The 23,494-nt window shown below is 36.8% G+C and overlaps 1 protein-coding gene across 1 annotated transcript in view; it reads left to right on the forward strand.

The window, feature by feature from the left end:
- The first annotated feature begins 4,782 nt into the window (after window positions 1-4,782).
- LOC127654094 (tyrosine-protein kinase JAK1) overlaps window positions 4,783-23,494 on the forward strand; it is a 45,184-nt gene continuing 26,472 nt past the window's right edge. The window contains exons 1-5 of the mRNA XM_052141083.1: window positions 4,783-4,991; window positions 16,357-16,562; window positions 18,862-18,985; window positions 21,482-21,635; window positions 21,935-22,098. Of these exons, the coding sequence (XP_051997043.1) occupies window positions 16,364-16,562; window positions 18,862-18,985; window positions 21,482-21,635; window positions 21,935-22,098 (641 nt within the window). The 5' untranslated portion in view covers window positions 4,783-4,991; window positions 16,357-16,363. The remainder of the gene's footprint in view (window positions 4,992-16,356; window positions 16,563-18,861; window positions 18,986-21,481; window positions 21,636-21,934; window positions 22,099-23,494) is intronic.

Below are 23,494 nucleotides of genomic sequence, written 5' to 3' on the forward strand. Positions count from 1 at the left end.
GATTCATAGTAAATAATACTTAAATATTGATCTGTTTCTCACCCACACCTATTATATTCTGAAAACATGGATTTAACCAATGGAGTCTTTATGAATTACTTTTATGCAGCCTTTATGTGCTTTTTTGAACTCCAAAGTTCTGCACATCATTCATTTGCATTTTATGGACAGATAGAGCTGAGATATTCTTCTAAAAATCTTTATTTGTGTTCAACAGAAGAAAGAATGCCATACACATCTGTGATAGCTTGAGGGTGTTTTTGGGTGAACTATCCCTTTCATTTAACGTTACGACATGAAGCACATTTTAGGTTTACATTACAGGTTTTCAAACATTCTTACATAAGAAGAGTCATTCTGCACAAAAGAAAGAATTGAACTTTGAGCGTCAGCACCCGGAAGCGTGTTATCATATTGTCACATGGCTTGAAGATTTCAATAACAACAAAAAATGGCGACAATCACGTTGTTCGCTGTAGGCTTGCTGCGTCATTAAAAATATTCAGGTAAACACGGGAGTTCAGTGTTGAAAATGCGAGTAAGTACTTTTGCAATCAGTCTAACAATACATGTGTCTGACTGAGATGGTGATATCATATTAATGTTTTTTGTTTTGTTTTTACATTAGAAGTGCGTGGTTGTTTGTACCATGAGAGGGGTGTGCGCGCGTTGTTGGGCGTTAGCGCACATCAGTACAGTAAAATGAGAGTACTTACAAAATATCTATCTAACAAAAAGACATTGCAAGATGAACGGTTGCTTTATATTTTTAGCAGAATGTTAACGATACTTGTAATATTAGATTAAAGATGATCATGTAATGCATTTTTCTGTTATAACTTATCTATAATTTATAGTATGCCACTGAACTCATGACGTTCTGACGTCTTTTTTATTTATTAAAAAAAAATGTTTTGGTAAATTATTATGTAGTTTACATATTATATTGCTTGGCTGTTCCTCACTTAAATTACTTTATTTAAACCTGTAGTTAAGCATATAAATGTTGCCATGAGAAGTCACAACACTGCACAAGAGCGAATATATGCCTGTTTTAACCCCTTTACATGTTTTTACCGAAACAGCCACTATAGGAATGTTAGACAGATGTTTTGTCAGATTATTTGGCACAGGTTTCCACTGTCCTGTGAAGGCAAACACGACGCGCTGATGGAGTTGTTTACAAGAAGAGATTCGCACGGAGGGCGGGGATGTTGTGGGAGGAGCCTGAATTAGCAAATTAACTGGACAGCCAAAGAAAGAGAGCCAAGCGTAGAAGGCGGGGCCTGAGGTTCCATAACAAGTCTGACGTGAGAATCACTTGCTGTCAGATAGGGAGTTGCCTGTCTTTGCTTAGCCAATAAAAATGTGGCATATAAAGTCCAGTTGTGGTTAAGTATTATTTATTTATTTATTTTTACTTATTGTTATAACTGGTACATGATATATTTTATGAGGAAAAAAATAATCCTTTTGTATCCCTTTAATTGCCACAGAATGCAAACACAAGTTTAATTTATCCTTTTATATTTTGACCTGGGCATACCTTCGAACCTTCACAAAACTGATGTTTATACTTGTGTCTGAAGTCAGTGTTTATGATCCAGAATGGTGTTTGTAATCCCGGAAAGAACTTGGACATTAGGATGCAAGAAACACATATGGCCTGGTTCTTCTTGATGTGACAGGCTGCCCTGGTTCAGTTATCACAGTGCTGATGCTGTCCATCTTAAAGGTACAGTACTGTGATAACTGAAGGATGGTTGCCATCTTGACATCTTGACTAGTTATAATAAACGAAACTGACTCAACATTTTACAGGTGAGCAAAAGGTGGTGAAAAAATAAACAAACACAATATAATTTCTTAATGCTTTATACTTAGGTTTTGTTCAGTTTTGTACTGAATATATTGGGCAGTAAGAGATAAATGGAATCCTGTAATGCAGTGGTTCCCAACCTTGTTCCTGGTGCGTGATCCCCCTAATCAAACACACCTAAATTCAACTCATCAGCTCGTTAGTGGAGACTTCAAGACCTGAATTGGGTGTGTCAGAAAAGGGAGATATACAAAATGTACAGTTTTGGCTGGCCTCCCAGGAACAGATTTGGGAACCACTGCTGTAATGAATAACAGCTTCAAACGGTTGTTTGCCTTCTAAGTTTTACACTTAATTTATGTCGGCACCAAGTGAAATTCCTTGCAGTTTTGTACTAATGCTTCTAAACTCATATACTTTATGTACGACCTCTGCTAAATCTCTGGGTCTTCTTGCTGATCTATAAAAAATGCATTATTGCTTTTAGTTGAGTGCTTATGGTACTGTTGCATGTAGGCTTATCAGGTCCCAGTTTTCCCCCTCATCCAACAACAGGAGTTTCTACTGGATTCTTTTCTCAGTGTTTGTGTGACTTGCTTGAGTCATTAAGTATTATTATTATATCTCAACACATATTAAAACAGATATGTAATGTTGCAGATTATCCACTTAAGTTTTCTTTTTACATCTTGTATGGCAATGTTGAATACATTTAGAATAAACGTTTTGAATAATTGCATTTGTGGGGCAGCACTTTCACTGCCATTTTAAAACTGGCTCCAGTAAACTGTCTGCTAATATATTTTCTTATGCGTCTGTCTAAACCATTGTGAACTTATTATTGATCTGCCACATTCTCCTAGTGCACGCTGCAGCCCTCTTGTGAAACTGCAGCCCACAGTTTCTGGCAACTCATCTGATGGTGAAGACGGGAAGTCCCTCCCTTTCATGGCAGGCTTATACCTCTTGGTCTTAAAGACCATCCTAGTATCAATGTTTTCAAATGCAGAGCCTATATACTGTAGAACAGTGGCACATACTTGATAGAGTTAAGATTAAGATTAGAATTATAGTGTTAAGATTAGGATTATATACACATCAATATGTGGTAACAGATCAGAACAGTTATATTTCTGAATCAACCTCACAAAAAACAGTCTCAAAATGTATAGCAAAGGCATTTTCATTTACACATTTGAAGCTGAGTACTAAATTTTACAGCACTAATGCAATCAATTCTGCATTTATGTGTGGATTACTGCTTGTTCTTCAGTGTAATTATGGCTGGTGGTTAGTGATAGGTCTGTATGTGCAATTCCACTCCCCTCCATCTGAAATAATTTGAATAGTTATGAAACATATCAGATGTAGGCTGCTTTAGTGAATTTAATGAAATTGTTTTAATATTCAATAAAGAAATGTACTGCCTTCACCTGATTAATTTGTTATCATGTAATCCATAAAAAGTAACTGTTATCTGATGAGTATTTTAAAATGTAATTAATACAATTTATTTTAATAATCTAATTACATAATCGAAATGATATGTAATCCATTAGTGCCCAGCATTGCAAAGTAATTTGTTCAAGATGATTAAGACTTTTTTAATAAAATAACAAATGTATAATGTTGAGTATTTTCTGCTAAATCCAAATATACCAACTTATTAACAACATTTATATTTTTTAAGAACATAGCCCATGTATGGATTTGTGAAACATCTTGTGCAGTTAAACTGTTATACAGACAATATGACTGCAGTATTGTCTACGTTTTACTTTTATTGGCAGTTATAAGAATGATTAGTTTGCTGTATGAACCAATTACTAATGTTTATTACAAGTCTTTGTAAATGGTCTTTAAACTTTGCAGTCACTGGTGTCGTAAGAAATCCATTTGATTGGAAATAGCTTAACTCATATATATATATATATATATATATATATATATATATATATATATATATATCAGTACTGTGCAAACGTTTTAGGCACTTCAGATGTTTGTCTTAAGATGGTTAGGTATATCTTCAGCATTAGTGTGTCAATAGGAAAAATACATTTTAGACTCCCAAACATTACTTTCGCAAATAGAACAGATTTGAATAGAGGAACAGGCAGCCCTGCAACAGATGTCATGGCCCCCCACTGAACATTGTGTCAGTCTGAGATTACATAAAAGACAGAAGCAACTGAGACAGACTAAATACATAGAAGAAATGTGGTGGTTTCTGTCAACAAGCAAGAAAAACGGTCCAGGTGTACCTAGGAGAATTGGGGTTGTTTTAAAGGCAAAGGTGGCCACACCAAATATTGATATAGCCTAATTGACAAATGAAAAGTGTTTCTGGCATTATCTTTGAAGACATCCTCACTATGCAACATTTTTCACAAGTGCCTAAAACTTTTGCACCGTACTGTGTGTGTGTGTGTGTGTATACATACATACATACATACATACATACATACATACATACATACATACATATATATATATATATATACACACACACACACACACACACACACACACACACGTATATATATATATATATGCAATACTCAACTTCACTTGAGTATTGCAGAATTATATATATATAATTCTGCAATACTCAAGTGAAGTTGGTGCTTAAATATCTTATGTGCTCTATTTCTAAGAAATTTCTATTTTTAAGCAATTTTAAAATATTTGAACAATCAGTGAATATTGCAGTCTGTATATAAATGTAATTACTATTTAGGGATAATATCACTCTAATTTCTCTAATATGATAATTAAATAATACTTTAATTTGATGAATGGTAAATAGTGTTAATGTAGCCATAATAATAAAGGCCCTCTTGCCTACTCTTCTCCTATGGGTTTCCGCTATCGGTACCTCAATTGATTGACAGGCAGCTGAGCCAATAGGCGACGTGTGACGGAGCTCGTCGTAACCCTATTTTCGGGAATGTGGTCGACGCTTGACAGGAAAGGTTAGTTGATCATGAAGTCTTAGCTTCGTTTTGTGCCATAGCGGGGTGAAGTTTGTTTTGAAAATTTATCACGTTGGATAATCTTTATATCATCGGAGACCTTTTTGGAGTTAAATAAATAACGTTTTAAATCAACAAAGAAGTATTCAAACATCTGTAATGATCGAAATAAAACGGAAGTAGCTTTGCCTGTCGAGGTAAGGACGAGGGCCGGAGCTCTTTACGTTCTCACTTTTTTTTTTATATCTGTGGGTCTGAGTCTTACATGTTTATCCGTTCTCTTCATTTGCTATGTTAGTATGCAATCAGGTTGTGAGACGCTGTATAATCTTATTTTGTGTGTGTTTGCTGGCATATTTGGTCGATAAAAGCGTTCAAACAGTAACTCATCTACGTCTATGATGTAGAATCAGTCACTATTAGGCTAAGCTTTAAATGTCTGTTTTAAAGCCTTATTGGTTTCAAACCGTTAATTGCTATATCTTTCTGTCTTATAATGCACGTTAATGTAAGATGCTTGTTTGTGGACAACTGTAAAATTCAGAAAAGTTACTTCTAAAAGTATATTAGGTACTTGTGTATAGAAAACGCTATGGTTTTGTTTTTATATTGTTGCTAAATATTGACATTGCGTTATATTTGATGCCTTTGTCGTGTGACTGTACAGTAGTTAAATGGTTAAACTCTTTGCTGCTCTGACTGCATTTTAGTCAATACGTATTTGACCACCTGTTCTGCACGCAGATAATCGCTTGAAAATTAATAAATGCTTGCTGTGCATTTTTTTTTAAGAATAGTTTTTAGAAATGCTTTATGACAACCACAAGAGTTTGTGATTGGGAGTGTGTTTAAATATAAAGTTTATTTGAGATGTGCAGATAACTATGGAGTCTGACGGGGGCGACATCACCAATTAAACCTATTCAATCAGACTGCATTTTAAAACTGATCAATACACTCATGTGATGGAGAAGGACGTTTAGAAAATCTCATAAAAAAGTTATGAATAAAATCTGTCAAAACGCTAAACGCTCGTCGAAATATATTAAGAAAGAAATATGTAACAGTATCTGTTGTCTCGTAAATGGAACAACTAAAATAATTTCCAGTAACAAGCTGAGAGGGATCCGTCAGAACCACAACAATTCTACGCTGTACCACAGGAGTACTTTTTGATTATGTCATCCAAATACAACACAATGCCACTGCTAAGTTGATGAAACACAAAAGTGAAACATTTAATTCCCATTGAAGCTGTTTTAATGGGGAATCCCTTAAAAATTACATTTCCGACAACATACTATTTATGCTGTTCGATACATTTTCTTTTACCAATTTTATGACATTTTATACTGAGAAATTGCTTAAACAATATCAAAAGTTGGATATTAAGTTCCCATACAGGCTGTTTTAATGTGTTATCCCATTTGAAAGCAGTTGCCATTCTTGACCGTCTTAAAGGAAAAGTTCACCCAAAAATGAAAATTTTATGATAATTTACTCAACCTCAGGCCATCCAAGATGTATCAGAATTTCTTTCTTCATCAAAACCGATTTTAAGACTTTTAGGATTTCATTTCAGGCCTCCTCCTTCAAACAATGCAAGTGAATGTACTCCATTTTTTGACGGTCCAAAATGCATATTTAGGGTGCATCAAAATTATCCACATGACTCCAGTCGACAAATAAAGTTATTCTGAACTCAAACGATTGATTATTTTGAGAAACAAAACAATACTTGTATACTTTTTAACTACGAATGTTCGCTTCTGTACATCTCTGTGACGTGCGGTCATGAGAGGGATGACATAAGCTTGTTGGTAAGGTCACGCATCATGTGGAGGAGGAGTCAGGAAGTGCGTCATTGTTTACATTGTTTTTATTATTATTATTATTTGGAAATTATATTTTATGTTGTTTTGAAATTGTTTTTGACTAATTTGGTTTGTGAACGGTGCTTGGTCTGTGCAAGTTTCTCTTGTAAACAATGACATGCTTCCTGACTCCTCCTCCACGTGACATGTGACCTTACCAACGAGTTTACATCATCCTTCAGATGAGCGTACATCACAGAGATGTACGGAAGTGAACATTTGTTGTTAAAAAATATTTAAGTATTGTTTTGTTTCTCAAAATAATGAATTTTTTCGTTCGGAAGAACTTTATTTGTCAACTGGAGTCATGTGGATTATTTTGATAATGTCAAAAAATGGAGTACATTCACTTGCATTGTTTAAAGGAGGAGGCCTGAAATGAAATCCTTTAAATTCTGTTTTGATGAAGAAAGAAACTCTGATACAGGGTTCCAGACTGCGACCAAAATGGTCGCATATGCGACCATTTTTTGAGAATGTGCGAGTTCAAATTTTATGTGGTCGCATTTGTGCGAGTGGACGCTCGCGCAACAGAACGCCGTTGTATCAACAGCAGCTGCTGCAGTCCGTAACTTATGTTCAAAATGAACGAGTACATCATGAATCCGTTTTCCAAATCGTGTTTTTGACTTATCCTGAATCACTACGGTACGCCTATAATAAGTGTTTATATTCGGACTATTTTATCCCGGGCTCGGCTTGGCTGCGATGTTGCCCAGTGCCTGCGTGACTCGCCATAGACATTAACGGAGAGAAGTAGCTCCGGCTACAGTGTTCTTCCGCAAGAAACGTGCAGTTTATTTATAAACAACGTACACGTCACGCGCATTGCACACTGATGGTGAAACGCGCCAATTCCAAATTCACAAATTAAAATGAAAATGTCAGTTGCTGAATACTTTAAAAAACAAAGTGTGGAAGTCAAGGATGCTGGTGGAAAGGACCAGCCAACGAGCCAGCACACAGACACAACTGATGACGAGAGCACAGGTGGGGACAGGGAGGAACCGAGTGAGCAAAGGAAAAAGAAAAGGCACAACTTCCAGCAGCAATGGCTTAGACTGTACCCGTGGTTGCGATACGAGGCTAATGCCATGCATTGTTTGTACTGTAAACAGTGTGGCCCATCCATTGCAGGTCATTCTAAATTTGTTACAGGGTCTACGCAATTTAAGATTGAGTCTATTAAACTGCACAATGAAAGCAAAAAACATAAAACCTGTAGGGACCGGTGTGTCTCACGAAACACCGAGCCCCTTCCTACGTCTTTTCAGCGGTTAGATGAGAGTAATCGCTCGACAGAGGAAAAGGAAATGATTATAAAATTTAACACTGCTTATAACATAGCAAAAGAGGAACTCCCGTTCACAAAATTCAAATCAGAAATTATACTGATGAAAAAGAACGGGTTGAATGTTAATCCCACTTATGCCAACGACATGGCCTGTGCCCAATTTATAGGAGTGATACCAGACAATCTGCGAAAAAAGACGGCTGAAAAAATTTCCTCCGGGGGTTGAACAGCTGTGAAGACAGTAAAATTATATATCAAACATTAAAAAACATAAATGTTTTTATAATAGTTTTTTTGATTTGATAGTTAAAAGATTAAAACATTTTGCTAACATGAGGTCTTGTGTCACTGTCAGTCTTTTTACATCAGTGCAAAACTAGGGTATGCAGATTAAGACCACTATTCATTAGCATGCATTGATTAATCCCATGGCATGTAGCAGAAAAAAAAAAGGTGCGACCAAATCATATGCTGGTGCGACCAACTGAGTAAGTTGTTAGCACCAGTGCAACCAGTGGAAAAGTTAGTCTGGAGCCCTGTGATACATCTTGGATGGCCTGAGGGTAAATAAATGATCAGCAAATTAAAATTTCTGGGTGAATTAATTCTTTTATGGTCTCATCCTGAATCTGATGTTAGTTTATAGTCTAGAGCAGGGGTTGGCAACCTTTTTATTTTCCTGGTCAATGGCTGTGCTGACATTGTTGAATACATTGTTGTATTCAACATTGCCATATATGATGTTAACAGAAAACTTAAGTAGATTTAATTGTCTATTTTTCATTACAAATGATATTATCAGCATAAAAGTTTGAGAGAAAATTTTGTGCAAAGCCTGTGATGATTATGAGTCAATCATGATTCTGCATGTGAAAAGTGCTTTAATAAAAGAAAACCTGTCCTTTTGTACAAAATGAGTTAACGCAGTCACAAATTTGCTTATTTGATCACGAAATTGTGTGGAATCTTGTGTGTCATTATAATCATGTAATCACTAGCAACAGCGAGAGAGGAGCAGGCTATTTTATTTATATAATTTTTTTCACCTCTGCATTCCAATCTACATCTTGATGTAATCCTTTGTGATCACACACGCTGCGCTTGCAAGCCATTCACTCATCCCAAGCCAATCAACTATTTAGCCCTTTTCGGTGAATCGCACCTGCATAATCCTAAAACTTTTTTTAATTTATATTTTTTATAGACTTAAAATGTCATTTTGAGTGTGACCATGGTTTAAGGAGGGTGTACCTGTATGCGGGGTTGGAAATCTCAAGTATTAACAGTGGTGTTTTCCTTATTACATCAAGTGTTGTTCTGAAAACAAATGCCTACAAATGTTGGCTATCATCCACGAAGCTTGAGCGAAGCAAAGCGGGTGCGTTTACTCGCGCAATTAACCGAAAGTGAAGTGCTCCTGGTTCGTGATGCGCGAATGACTTCCACTGCTGCACGAGTCTGTTGGGTATACTGCAGTCTCTTCACATTTTAACTTTTTGTTTATCCTCCCATTCAGGAAAACACGCTAAGTTTATGAGGATTACATCAAGTTGTAGATTGGAATGAAGGCATGGAATTTATATAAGTAAAATTGTCTACTCCACTCTCGCCATTGCTAGCATGCCATAGAGCTTAGCTGGACCCTATAACAGAACTGCCAAAACACACACACATCTATTATAAGGTTTTTTTAGTCATATTATTTAGCTATTGGCACCTAGAAATTTAGAGACTCACTGGGTTTTTTGCGTGGCCATCACTGAACATTGTGAGTGGAATTTCCCTTTAGAGTAGTGCATGTTGTCTACTGTATGTTACTCTTGAGATGCTTCATGTTACAGTGAACTAATGAGACCCTTAGGACAATAACATTTTGTCAGTGTCTGTTTAAGGATGTGTGTGACATGTGCTTCTATACACCGATCAGCCACAACATTAAAACCACCCGCCTAATATTGTGTAGGTCCCCCTCGTGCTGCCAAAAGAGTGCCAACCCACATCTCAGAATAGCATTCTGGGGGACCTACACACTGTTAGGCAGGTGGTTTTAATATTGTGGCTGATCAGTGTAACTGACATAAAACGCAAAACATGACATAACAGAACAAGATAAATATTAATAATATTAATGAGCAAATATTGAAGCAAGTTCTAGAATAATTTTTTTGTGGGATTTAAAGTGGAATATATATTTAATAACATTAAATACTAGGCATCATATTGGATGACATATTTTGGAACATTAAGAAAAGGTTAACGATTTATAACTCGGATGTAGGGGAGAGAGTTGCTAATTTGTGCTCAGTGTTTGCCTCTTGCTTACTTTGCTTAAGCGCCGTGTTACCCATGGTGGGTATAGGCGATATCCTTTGAAATCTGTCGCCATTGCAGTCAGCTGCGATTGAAGCTAGATGTTGTTGCCATGATTTGTCGTATTGTTTTTGGCTGAGGCCGAATGGTTTCATAATGAATGATTGTGCTTCTTTGTGGAAGTATCTCTGGGTCATCATCCGAACGCCACCTTTCGGACGTTTCCAGGTTGGTCCAGGTAGTGCTGTGAAAGTTTGTATGGGGAGACGGTTCGGATGCAACCGCAGGACATGTCATATCCATTTCCAGCGGCGTAAAAAGTTTTTGTGGAGCATAGGTGTTCTTTTATACCGCAACGTTCATGGACCCGTTCATTGGAAATTTAATCTGCCCAGCTGATTTTGGCTATGCAGCAGAGACATCTATGTTCGAAGGAGTCTAATTTCTTTAACTGGTCGGCTTTTAAGGGCCATGTTTCTGAGGAATACAGGAGAGTGTCCCGAACAATGGCACAATAAATTCTGACTTTGGTCTTAATTTTTATATCACGCCGATTCCAGAAATATTTGAGTGCTGCAAATATGCCAGAAGCCTTTTGTTTACGGGATGCTATCTCTTGGCTAAGGTTGCCTGATGGCGAAATGTTTGCCTCTTAGTGTCAGTTTGATGCCATCACAGTATTTGATATGCATAATTTAGCCCATAATGCAGCCTTTAAGATAACATGTTTGGCACAAAAGCAGTGCCTAGTGTAAGCAATATGTCTTATTCATTACATTGTAAATTATTACAGAATCAGGTAAAGTAGTTATATGAAAACATAAAGATTAAAATAATGACATATACATAATCAATTGTCATCGTTATTACAATATCATTCTTTTGAAAAAGGGTATTTGGGTAGGTTTTGCTTTTGATAAGCTTTCTCTTGCTCTTAGTCCGAATTAGGTCAAGCTTAGTTCATCTAACATATTATTGACTGTTCCTGTGTAAAAATATGTCAAGATCCTTAAAAGCTTAAAGACATCACTATCTAAACTAGAAGCATAATTCACTCATATGATATAAATAATAAAAACACTTTTGTATTCACATTCTATTATACATGACAGCAAAACCCCCAATGATAGGCTACATGATACAGTATATATGATATAAGCCATCTATGAAAACTTATCTCTAAACTTACCTTGATTTTAGATTGTGTAAATACTTTTTACTAGTTAAAATTTTTGTATAAAGAGCTTGCAAGCTGTATAAAATAGTTACATCAAGATACCACATCTACTTGGCATCACTCGAGCCGTCTGCCTGCAGAAAAGTCGCAGAGTCTGAAGCGGTGGAGAAACAACCATGGCCTTATCAGCGTGCAGCAAGTCAACACCTCAGGAAGTGAAGCCACCGACAAGTAAACAGAAGAATAACACTGCAAGTTGTAAAAAAGCAGCCGTAGAATCATATCTACAGCTTGCAGGAGAATGTCAAACTTTTTCTTAAACTTTAACCCCTCAAAAGTACCTTAAACAAGTTCCAAAGATGATTTAGCTTTGTGCTAACTTGGCTCATGAGATTTTGAAAAGGAGAGCTTCTGTATAGGAATATTTCACCCAAAATTGAAAATTCTGTCATGAATTTTCTCTTCTCACTGTCATGACTTTCTTATGTGGAACACACATGGTGATGTTATAATGAATATTGTGGTCCATCTTTTCAATGCAGTGGATAGTGCCTTACTTTAAAGCTTGAAAATAAGTAAAAAGTAGTTATCCACTTGGCTCGTGCATAATAACTCCAAGTCTTCTAAAGGTATACAATAGGTTTTGGTGAAAATCTTGACATCTGTTGCACATTCGTGAGTGCATAAGAGAAGTACACAGCGGCTCGATTGTTCATGTGAGAACTTACATTGTTTTTAGTGCACATGTCCCTATGATTTACCTGATGTGGAATACATGGACCGAATCACAGAATCCAGTCATAAAAATAGAGGATCTGCAATCACTTCATTTGATTAAAAGGTGTTATGGATGTTAAAAGGTAATTGTTCTGTTTTTGTTTGATTTAAGTACCATGAATTTTATTTGAATTGATTTTTGTTAGATTTTTTTTTGTTTAAATAAAATTTAATTGAACCTTAAAACACAGAATTCAGGAAAAAAATCAAACCCAAAACAGAATTAAAAACTAATAATAATAATTTGGGGAAAAAGATTAAGGAATTCATAGGGCCCTAAAATAGACCTAAGATTTGGATTGCTTTCAAAGTTTGGCTTGTTTACAGACTATTCATTTTGAGGTCAGTACATTTTCTCTTTTATATCAGTCAACACAGAAGATTCTGAAAAAGGATTTGACTGTATGGAGATTCTAAAGATTCCAACAAAATCCGTTGAGATTCAAGGAATCTTAATGATGTTCATGATTTCATTTGGTAGCATTTTATCCCTTTTTAGGAACTTCCCACTTGGAGGTTAATATTTTGCCAGCAGAGAGATGGTCATCATTCACTAATACTGCCTGACTGGTGATGATTAGAGCTTTGGGAACCATGCATTGACTAATGTAGTGGGAGTTGTGATCTCATTATACCAATATTTTATACAGGAAAATTAAGAGGCTTCTCAGTGGTTTGTCAGGATAAAGGCACTTTAAAGACAAATGTGGTCATTAACTGGTCCATTTAGGTTTTTATGTAATGATCTTTGTACATTTTTGTATTCATTGATATCAGGAAAGTCCTTTCACATGCCAGCAGGGATCTTAGCATATCAACATCTCACACAAGGGTTACGTGAAGAGCGTGAAGGGAGATTCACTGAGTAAAAATCATCTGAATCAGATGCGAGAAGCATTTGTTCTATCCTCCCTCTTGTTCTCCCTAGGACAAATGGTTTAGTTAATTGCTTCATGTGAGGGCACCTGTTGAGGGGACATTGAGTATATGTTACTTCCGTTGATTCCAAGTGATTCCATTGTTCATGGAATGGAGGCTTCAGTTAGGATCGGAGTTTGCTTTGTCACATTGGACTCTAGAGTTGTAGTCAGAATATTCAAATTGTGATACACCAATCAGCCACAACATTAAAACCTCCTGTCTAATATTATGTAGGTCCCCCTTGTGCCACCAAAACAGCGCCAACCCGCATCTCAGAAAAGCATTCTGAGAGGATATTCTTCTCAACACAATTGTACAGGACGGTTATCCGAGTTACCTTAGACTTTGTCAGTTCAAACCTGTCTGGCCATTCTCTGTCGACCTCTCATCAACAAGGCTTTTCTGTCCACAGATTTGGCCAATTTGGTTGTTTAGGAGACCTGGCTGGAGTCACTGAGCATGCCCTGGATTCAAACTCGTGACTCCATGGGTGGTAGTCAGTGTCAAAACTCGCTGAGCTACCTTGTCCCCATGATGAATAGATTTTTAACAATAACTTATAAACCTTTAAAGACAGAACTACCATGAGCTCCAAGGTTAATCAATGGGAGATGCCTCTGCTGAAGCCATTAGTCCACATTATGTCAACTTCATTGTTTAAAAATCGTGTTTAATAGCAGAAATCCTGGTGAACAACAACAACATGCTCCAGCAGAGAATGATCTGCACATCTGAAAAACGGCAGCCAATAAAGCACGCCATACAAGCCTAGCAGTGTCTGTCCACTCCAATATGCAATCAAATTGTGCACCCTTAATCTACATTTCTATTTGTATATATCAGAATATTTCTCAACAAATGTAAAATATATTGTTTCTCAATTTTAACCTAAAAGCAATAGGTTTATGTATTTCTATGGTTGTTTTATCCGATTACGTCATTCACCTAGTGAAATACATTAAGTACACAAAGCCTTTGAACCTTTGTCTTTTTGTCCTTTTTTCCCTTCAAATCAATGTTTGTAATGTTGTAATACACCTCAGAGCTGGTTGGTTTGGTTCATAGCTTAGAACATTTTTATGAAGGATTTCATGAAAAACCTATAGAAAAAATACTTCCAGATCTAGATAATTGAAAAAGTGGTTGGCGCTGTCACGCTCAATTGAAAACTTGTGAATCAGAATCAAATCAAATTTTGAAATTGTATCGATTCCCAGCCCTAAAAAGGAGTAGGGCTGGGAGATATGTAAAAATTGCAGGGTTGGCGAATATTTTTGCTTTATAGATTTTGCTTTAAAAATAAAATGTATTTATTGAAACATGAAAAAATTAAACTAAATTCAAAATGCACTTTTAAACAAAATGCGAAAAAAGTGATCAAAAAATCTTATATAACCACCTTGCCAAATCCAAACATTTGCTGTCTCTTAAGGCCCCATTTGCCATCACGCAAGTATCCATCAATGACAACAAGTGGAAAAGCCTACAAATTAAGATCAAAGACAATTCTAAATTTAAAGATGATAATATTTCCTTTTGTTCCCAAAATAGTGCTGCCATATGTGTGTTCTTATCGAATTTGTTTGGGTCGTTTGCGAACGAGTCGGCTCTAAGAGCCGGCTCTTGCTGGTGAACGTTGGGATCTGGCTCTCATAAGAGCCAAATCTATTTATAAAAATAAAATTTTTATATGTATAATCAAAAGATTTAAATGAATAGAATTAACTAATTTAAAGAACAGATAAATAATAATATAGGCCTAAATGCTCAAGCACAAACACATTCGTTCTGACTGTCTGCTCAGACCAACAGCCTCACCTGTTGTTTCTGTCAAGCAGACACACAGTGTAAACCAATGAACCAAAGATGCTTGAGGGAGGGCGGAGCCAACTCACTCACGTGGCTGTCTCGTTTGGAAGAATGCGTCCTCCCGGAGGTCGCATTTGTCGGCCGCATACTTCATCAAGACTGTCTCGTTTAATTTGTTTTTTATTGGGAATTCAAAAAGGTTAACAATTGTATAAATGTAAGTGCATATACATTAAATGCATTGACAATAGATAAAAAATAAGAAAAAGAAAGACAGTTTTTTTTAATGAGACAGCCTCTGATGTATGCGGCCGACAAATGCGACCTACGGAGGACGCATCCTTCCAAACAAGACACTGCACAGTCACACACTTAGCAGCCGAGGAGAGAGAGGAAGGACAGCTTTGAAAACAACAGCTGGAAAGTGGAAAATGAGTCGGAAGCAAGGAATATTTGGATGCATTTTAATAATGTATACAATGTTAGAGCAAAGTGTAGAATTTGCCAAAACAAAATCTCATATAAAGCTGGTTCTACACACAACCTACACCGGCATATGCAAACTGTGCACCCTAATAATTTAATTAGAATTGTTTTAACACCAATCATAGTCAAACTATCGCAAAATGTTTGACTTATATAAAACATATATTTCTTTTTAAAGAGCTGTTTGGGAGCCAAAAGAGCTGGCTCTTTTTGGTGGATTTTCTGGCTTTCGCATTTGGCGGGTGGTAGTTTCACACACAGGACTGCTGTTTAATATATTTGTTGAATTCCGAGATCCATGGTTTTGCAGTTAAAGTGCCATGCTCATGCTTGAAGTGAGATGCAATGAGATGCAGTGGCCAAAGATTGACTGATCCATCTGACTGATGACTGAAAAAACAAACAAACGGAAGTTACTCAATCTCCACCCTGTCTACTTGATTACTCTATTAATTTATTTGTTTTCTTTCATATGCTTTTATCTTCTTTTCAATGGTGACTGCTTAATTTGGGTGGCTACATTATCAGCAAGAGGTATTGCCCATCTTTGAAGGTGTTAAGACTGAAACAAACTCTAAACAATATGCCACCTTGAATTATTCATGGCTCACACTTCCACCTGTAGTTAAAACTGTTATTTTAGTCTTGCATATTAGCTAATTATACAGTAGATGTGTGCCTAACCATCAAGGTATTTAAGCATCTACTTGTTTAGAGAGACATTTGACTGATATCTGCTCTCAATATCTCAATATTATATTTTAACATTTTAAAGGCTCTTTCAGGTATGTTGGTGTTATAAATGTAACTTATTGGGATGGGAGGTTATTTCAAATGTGGTCAATGCTTTGTTATCCCTGATGGGACCCACAGCTCATCAGTAAAGCTTTCTGTTCTCTCTGTTTGTCCTGCAGTATCTTGATGCCAGAACTAGTAGTCATGGAGCTGAGCAGGCAACTGTGTGTGAAGATGAAGAAGCAGAGGAAGGCAGAGATGTCTGTCCCGGCTGTCATGAAAGGACTGGAGATCCACTTCTACCTGCCTGACACACACCAGCTCGAGTACTTCAAAGACTGCCACACTGCGGAGGACCTGTGCGTGGAGGCTGCCAAGAGATGCCGTAAGTGTTTGGATGGTTGCCCACACACGCGTTTAATGCACTTAAGTATACCACTCTAATGCATCTTTCAGGACAAACCATATGAATATATTGCTGCGTTTTCTTCACAGTGGTGCATCATTTCATCATCTACATCACTGGTCTGACTGAGTTTGTATTATGGTATAACTAAAACAGGGTTGTAATGATACCAAAATATAAATTTGAAATGTCAATTTTATATATATATATATATATATATATATATATATATATATATATATATATATATATATATATATACACACGTATCTCACAAAAGTATATACACCGTATCTCACAAAATATATACACCGTATCTCACAAAAGTGAGTACGCCCCTCACATTTTTGTAAATATTTGATTGTCTTTTCATGTGACAACACTGAAGAAATGACACTTTGCTACAATGTTAAGTAGTGAGTGTACAGCTTGTATAACAGTGTAAATTTGCTGTCCCCTCAAAATAACTCAACACACAGCCATTAATGTCTAAACTGCTGGCAACAAAAGTGAGTACACCCCTAAGTGAAAATCTCCAAATTGTGTGAGGGGTGTACTCACTTTTGTGAGATACTGTATATTAGTATCGTCTTGGTAACAAAGTGTCTGTACTTTTGACATCTCTAAACTAAGTTTTGGCGAGTGATAACTCAGAGGGGGTTTCCTATAGTTTTCTTTTTATGGTGAGAGTACAGTTTAACTTTCTTACAAAATAAGTGCACTTTTGCTGTTGTATTTTTGGTCTTTTTCATTTTCATCAATGACAAGTGTGCGTAGGAAGGGAAATTGACTTCTAAAGAAAAATCTAAGTTCATACGGTTCAACACAGAGATATAAAGGGGCATTCTTCATACATAGATTGCGTGATTGTGGAATTGGGGATTTGTACCATCAGCATTTCACAGAATACAAAAGAGGAACTTAAAGGGTTTATACTGTTTACTGTTATGTGAAGGCATTGACCTGAGGATGAGGAGCACTACAGCTGACCAAAGACTCCCTGTTCATCTCCTCCCAAGTCCACAGTGCAGCAGCATATCTGTCCGTTTGGCTTTTGATCAATACTCAGCCACAAAATGACTGCTGGGTGTAAATGTCACATCCAGAATCTTCACAAAGTTGTGACCAAGGACAAAAACTGGCTGGACCGTGGGAGAGGAGAGGAAAGGGAAGTTCATATTAGATGAAAAGGCAGCAGGAGAGGAACTGCAATAGTGTTTGTTTCTTGCAGTCTGTTTTACACCCTATAGTTAGCCACTGGATTTACTTCAAAGGTTTGAAAGTCTTCTTTCGTGCTCAACTTTATTAGAGCAAGGGAAATGTAGCGTTCCTAAAAGTTTGAACCTAGTGTAAACACTTTATTGTTTTAGTTTTTTTCTCACTATTTCCCCAGAGTTTACAATGATTCTAAGATCTGACCATTTTCATCAAGGAATATTGCACATCATGTCCAAACAAGTCTTATTAGTGCACCTACATCTTTAGGCTTATTATTTATAAACCCAAAAATCAATTAAAAATAAATTGAAGAAAAGAAAAAAAACTATCATTAGAATGTAATAACCTGCTGCTCCTCTGAAACAACTTTTCCTGTTCTAATGATATCGGTAAGGCAGCGCTAGCTATTTTTTTTTTTAATGTTAACCAATAGCCTAATAGCTATTTTGGCATTGTTTTAGGCTAGTGTTATAGGCAATGCAGTTTCTAAAATCATGCCAAATGTTAACATTGTTATTTGCAAAAAATTGTTAATTATCAAATAAATAAAAGCAGCGTTACCATTGGGATACGTGGAGATGATTTTTATAGTGAACTTTGTCTTGGTCAGGCCTCTATAAAAGTATGTTCCGACTCCATTCTGGCATGGTACGGTCACTTCTCACAGTTCAGTCAGCTCCAGATGGCTAAAATAATGGCCCTACATTTTTATTCTCATTGAATATTCTGTTTCACTCTGAAATATATCACATTATGAAAGAATAATGGGTTATGATGGATGTTTCATGTTGACTTTAAGATTACTGAAATTATCTTAACCTGCTCCTGTACTTGCTGCTCTGTTTTTCCATTCTGTATATCAATGTTTAACCTTCGACCCATTCTTGTGTCATCTTCCCGTAAAAGCTTGTTAAATACCCTTGTAAATTGAAATTTATTACGTAACCATTTAGCTGTATGCACTTCCTCTCAGACATCATGGAGACATACTGAAATTCTGATGGGACATTTTGCTCTTGAGAACTTCAAGACTCTAATCAGGATCTAATTACTTCTCCAGACATCTCACCTCTGTGCCACAACCTGTTTGCTCTATATGAGGAGAGCCAGGATGTCTGGTACGCTCCCAATCATGTGTTCAAGATCACAGAGGAGACCAGCATCAAACTTCACTACCGAATGAGGTGAGGGACCACAAAAAGATTGCTGCTGGAAAACTCCCAAACAAAGTTTTTAAGCACTTACATATAGCGTTTTTGTTTTGGGGTGGGGTGGAAATTTCACTAAGAAATGTCTGGTTCTTTTCAACCTTACATTTGAAAAGAAAATGTTTTGTGGACCATTAAGATTTTTTCTCTTTTAACATTGTTTTATGACAGTTAAGGATGTTTTCCTTCTAAAGTCTCATTACTGTAATGCAAAAAATCAGTACTATTCTAATTATGTATGTAAATTAGAGCTTTAAAAATTAACGTGATTAATTTGAAAGGTGAATTTTCCTTAATCACAATTAACGTATATACCGTTTTGACATCAGATTCTGATGTTTTATTCAGCTCCATGTTAGTTCTAAACACTTGGAGTAGGGTGGAAACTCTCTGCCTGGGGTCATTACACTGAAACTACACAGAAAGCAAGTACTGTACAGCCTCTGTAAGTACTTTGTCTTAACCATCACCAAACGCAGAATGTGACGTTGCCAGCAAGTGCTTTTAATGTGGTTCACGCCCTGACAAGAATCATAAATCCGGCTTCACGACTGTAGCAAAGCAGATAGCCACTGTCTGCCGGCCTATTATTATTGTGGAGGAATAGAGTTTGAGAGATTTAATGTACATTGCAACGAATAAGCAACCTATGGGGTCAGACAACAGGCACGTCCATTGAAGCGATTTGATGCTGTCTACACTGGATGCATTGGCAAGAACGTTCTAAACCATTTCATTTGTGTAGTAGCGCCAGCGCGTGCAACGCAAAATGGATTGCGACACCCATTTATTGTCAGCGCGTCAGACGCGCCTCAGCGGATCTTCCAGTGTAGATGGCATTATCGATTATAGTGGGGTTCTATTGGTTTTGACGTGATGCGCTGCTCACGTCCAGTGTAGACAGGATGTGAGACTTTGGGAAACATTACTTGATTTGGTGCTTGTGGCAGGCCGGGCCGGGTCGTGATCATACACACCCGGTCCCTTATCAGACTAATCAAGAATCCGAGAGGGATAAAGGCCGACTGCGGAGGATTGTGCGAGAGAGAGAGATAGTTTACGGACATGTCCGTCATGTGTTTGTCTTTTAAGTTTCTCATAAAAATATTATTTACATCGTCAAGCCTGTTCTCGCCGTCTCCTTTCCATTAACCCCCTTACATTAGTGTAAAGCAGTCAATGGAAAGGAGGCGAGAACTGGCTTGGCGATGTAAATTATATTTTAATGAAAAACTTAAAAGACAAACACATGACGGACATGTCCGTAAACTATCTCTCTCTCCCGCACAATCCTCCGCAGTGTTATCCCTCTCGGAGGCTTGATTAGCCTGATAAGGGACCTGGTGTGTATGATCACGACCCGGCCCCACCCTCCGCCCTGCCACAGTGCTATTTTAGTGCATTTCTATCTTTTATACTGTGGAAGGCTTTATACTGTGGAAATGTTAAAGCATATACTTTCTTTTATAAGAGGGTAATGCATGCATTTTGATAGGAAATAAAGTATAGAGAGTCAAATTTGAGCACTTTCAAAAATCTGCAATTTATCGTGATTTATCTGTGAAAAATTATGCAATTAATCATGATTTAAAATTTTAATCGTCTAACAGTACGAATTTTAATATTGTTAAAATCCTTCTGTCTGGACATGAAAATAAAATTAAGAAAAATATTCATGCAATTTTTTTTTTTTTAATTTGTAGTAAAATTTACCTCTGGTTAAATTATATGATTATATTTAAAATATTTATATTTGATGAAATTATCCTACAAACGGCTTACTTACTGTATAGTTGACTCTGCATATTAAGCAAGGATAAGGGAAAGAATTTTAACTTTGAAACAATTCCACACATCAGATTGAAGACAAAACCAGAACTGTGTTCCTCTTATAAAAAGCTAAATGGATAGAAATCATCTCACCAGTGTTTCTATCCTCTCTAAGATTCTTAGCAATCTTTGCAGACTAAAATGTAGGATCCCCTTAACTTCCCCTTTTTGCCAGTAAAACTCATTAAAGATCAGCGGTGGGTACAGATCTGCTGTCTCCCCATGTACAGCTTACCTGTTTTGCACACAAACAGGTTATGGTCAACCTTTACACTCCCTCTCTTCCTCTGTGGCATAGAGAACTTTTTTCTCACTCATACTACTTCCTGTTTACAATGAGCTCTTGCTCGCGTGGCAATAGGGTGGTGTGTTTTGCATGTAACCTGTGCACCGTATGTACCATATGCTAGTGTTATTTATGTCAATGTCAGTCTTTGTGATGACCCTGTATTTTGTGTTTAACATGTTTTTGTAGTGTATCTTCTCTTGTCATCATGGTTTTATGAATGCATTCATGATCATTTAAAAATGTGGGCATGTTAGCACATGCACACTTGAATGTATTTGCCTACTTGTTTTACCTCCTTTCTCTTTGACATACCCATAATTCCTCTGACAACTAATGTTTTCTTGTTTACTCAGGTTTTATTTCACAAACTGGCATGGCACTAGTGAGAGAGAGTCTCCAGTTTGGAGACACTCTCTCAGCAAACAAAAAGGGGGTATGATCTCTAAGAAGGGCCCTGAGGGAACCCCTCTGTTGGATGCTGCATCACTTGATTACCTGTTTGCACAGGTGAGTGCAGCAACCACCCAAATTATATAGTCTGTTGTGTGCTTCAAGGGCATTGTGGCGTGATGGCTATTCAAATAGCCTCCCATGTGGTATACCTGTAATAAGATCTGTTGTTATTATGTTTGTTGTTCTCTTTGAAGTCTGACATGCATTTGAATGTCTTTGTTGAAGCACTGCTACTTATTCAAACATCTAGGACATTGAAAACGCTATCTTCTGTTAGCATTGCAGCCTTATCATATTAAAATTGTGTGCTTTTGCATATGCTGTGTTTTGAAAACATGTGTCTGGTGACTTAGGGTCAGTATGATTTCCTGAGGGGATTGGCTCCTGTGCGCACTCCACAGAGTGAGGTCGAGCATCATGAGATAGAGAATGAGTGTTTGGGAATGGCTGTTTTAGCCATAACTCATCATGCCAAAGGAAATGATCTGCCCCTATCAGGAGCTGGAGCTGAGACCAGGTGACCCACACTCACAATCTCTGTATTCAATGCAGAACACATCTGCAAATTGATCTATAGCAAAAATATCAGATTGACATTTCCAACTATTAACCTTTCATTTCACGGCCCATTTGGGATATTTGATTCTGATTGGTCATGGCATTCTCGTGTCAAATGTTATTGTATAATGACTGCTAAACTGTAAAATTGACTGTTGTCCCAGGCAACCAACATCCTACATGCTGTACCTGTGCTAGTTTTATATGTCTTGTATCACTTTACGGTTTCTTTCTTCTTGCATAATAACATATGTTCAACTCAAATCAATATTTAATGGCCATTTATTTATATGGCATGTAGCCAAATATAATATGTGATAATGACTGGCTGACTGGGTCTTATTTCTTATATATTTGTGTTGTTTAATGCTCTATAAAGTGCTCTAGTACCGACACCATATCATAGCAGAAAATAACATGTCAAAGGTACTTCAAGATTAACGATGTCTGTGGCGCCAAGTCAGTGCCACAATTCTGTGTTGCTGTTGATCGAGGTGATAACAAACAATGTAACAAGTACATTAAGTGCACACAACCTTACAACAGAGTGAATAGAGGCAAGTTTAGAAGTCTGTGAATTATAGTTTGAATTGGAGCATTATCATAGAAACCTGGAAATATTAAAATTGTGTTTTTTATTGAAAGTCATGGAAATTATACAAATTGTTTAAATTCATGGAAGTTGTGCAATGTCTGCTAAAATTATTTCTAAATAAATCTGATGTAGCGATCACAAACAACTGAAAAATTAAAGGTATGGTCATGGTAATTCATTGGTCTAAAGTCTCAGTTATACTTTATATAGTTTTTTGCATGCTGAATCGTCTTGCTCACCCTTTCAAAGTATACTCTTTTGACCACAAACGAATAAGAAGGCGTTTGACGCATGAGCACTACGACTGTTTTATGATTTTTTTTTTTTAGGCCGACTGAGCGCACTGAAGAGTACTGTCCACATGCCTTTAAAACCTGGGTTGCACATGGACAGTCCATGCAAACTGTGCTGATGATGAAATTTGCAACACGAATACTGTGCGCGATTCGATCTGAATTATACTTTGGCCTTTTAAAGGAATAGCTCACCCTAAATTGAAAATTCACTCATCAATTACCCTCATGCCATCCCAGATGTATATGACTTTTTCGATTTTTAGAAGAATATCTACATTCTGTTGGTCCATAAAAAGCAAGTGAATGGTGACCACATCTTTGAAGCTCCAAAAAGGACAAAGACAGCATAAAAGTAATCCATTTGACTGGTTAAATCCATGCCTTCTGAAGCGATCTAATCGATTTAGGGTGACAACAGACCAAAATGTAACTCACTGATGACTGTACTTCTTGCCAATGCAGTC

This window comes from Xyrauchen texanus, chromosome 13 (genome assembly GCF_025860055.1).
Source record: "Xyrauchen texanus isolate HMW12.3.18 chromosome 13, RBS_HiC_50CHRs, whole genome shotgun sequence".
NCBI classification, from domain to species: Eukaryota; Metazoa; Chordata; class Actinopteri; order Cypriniformes; family Catostomidae; genus Xyrauchen; species Xyrauchen texanus.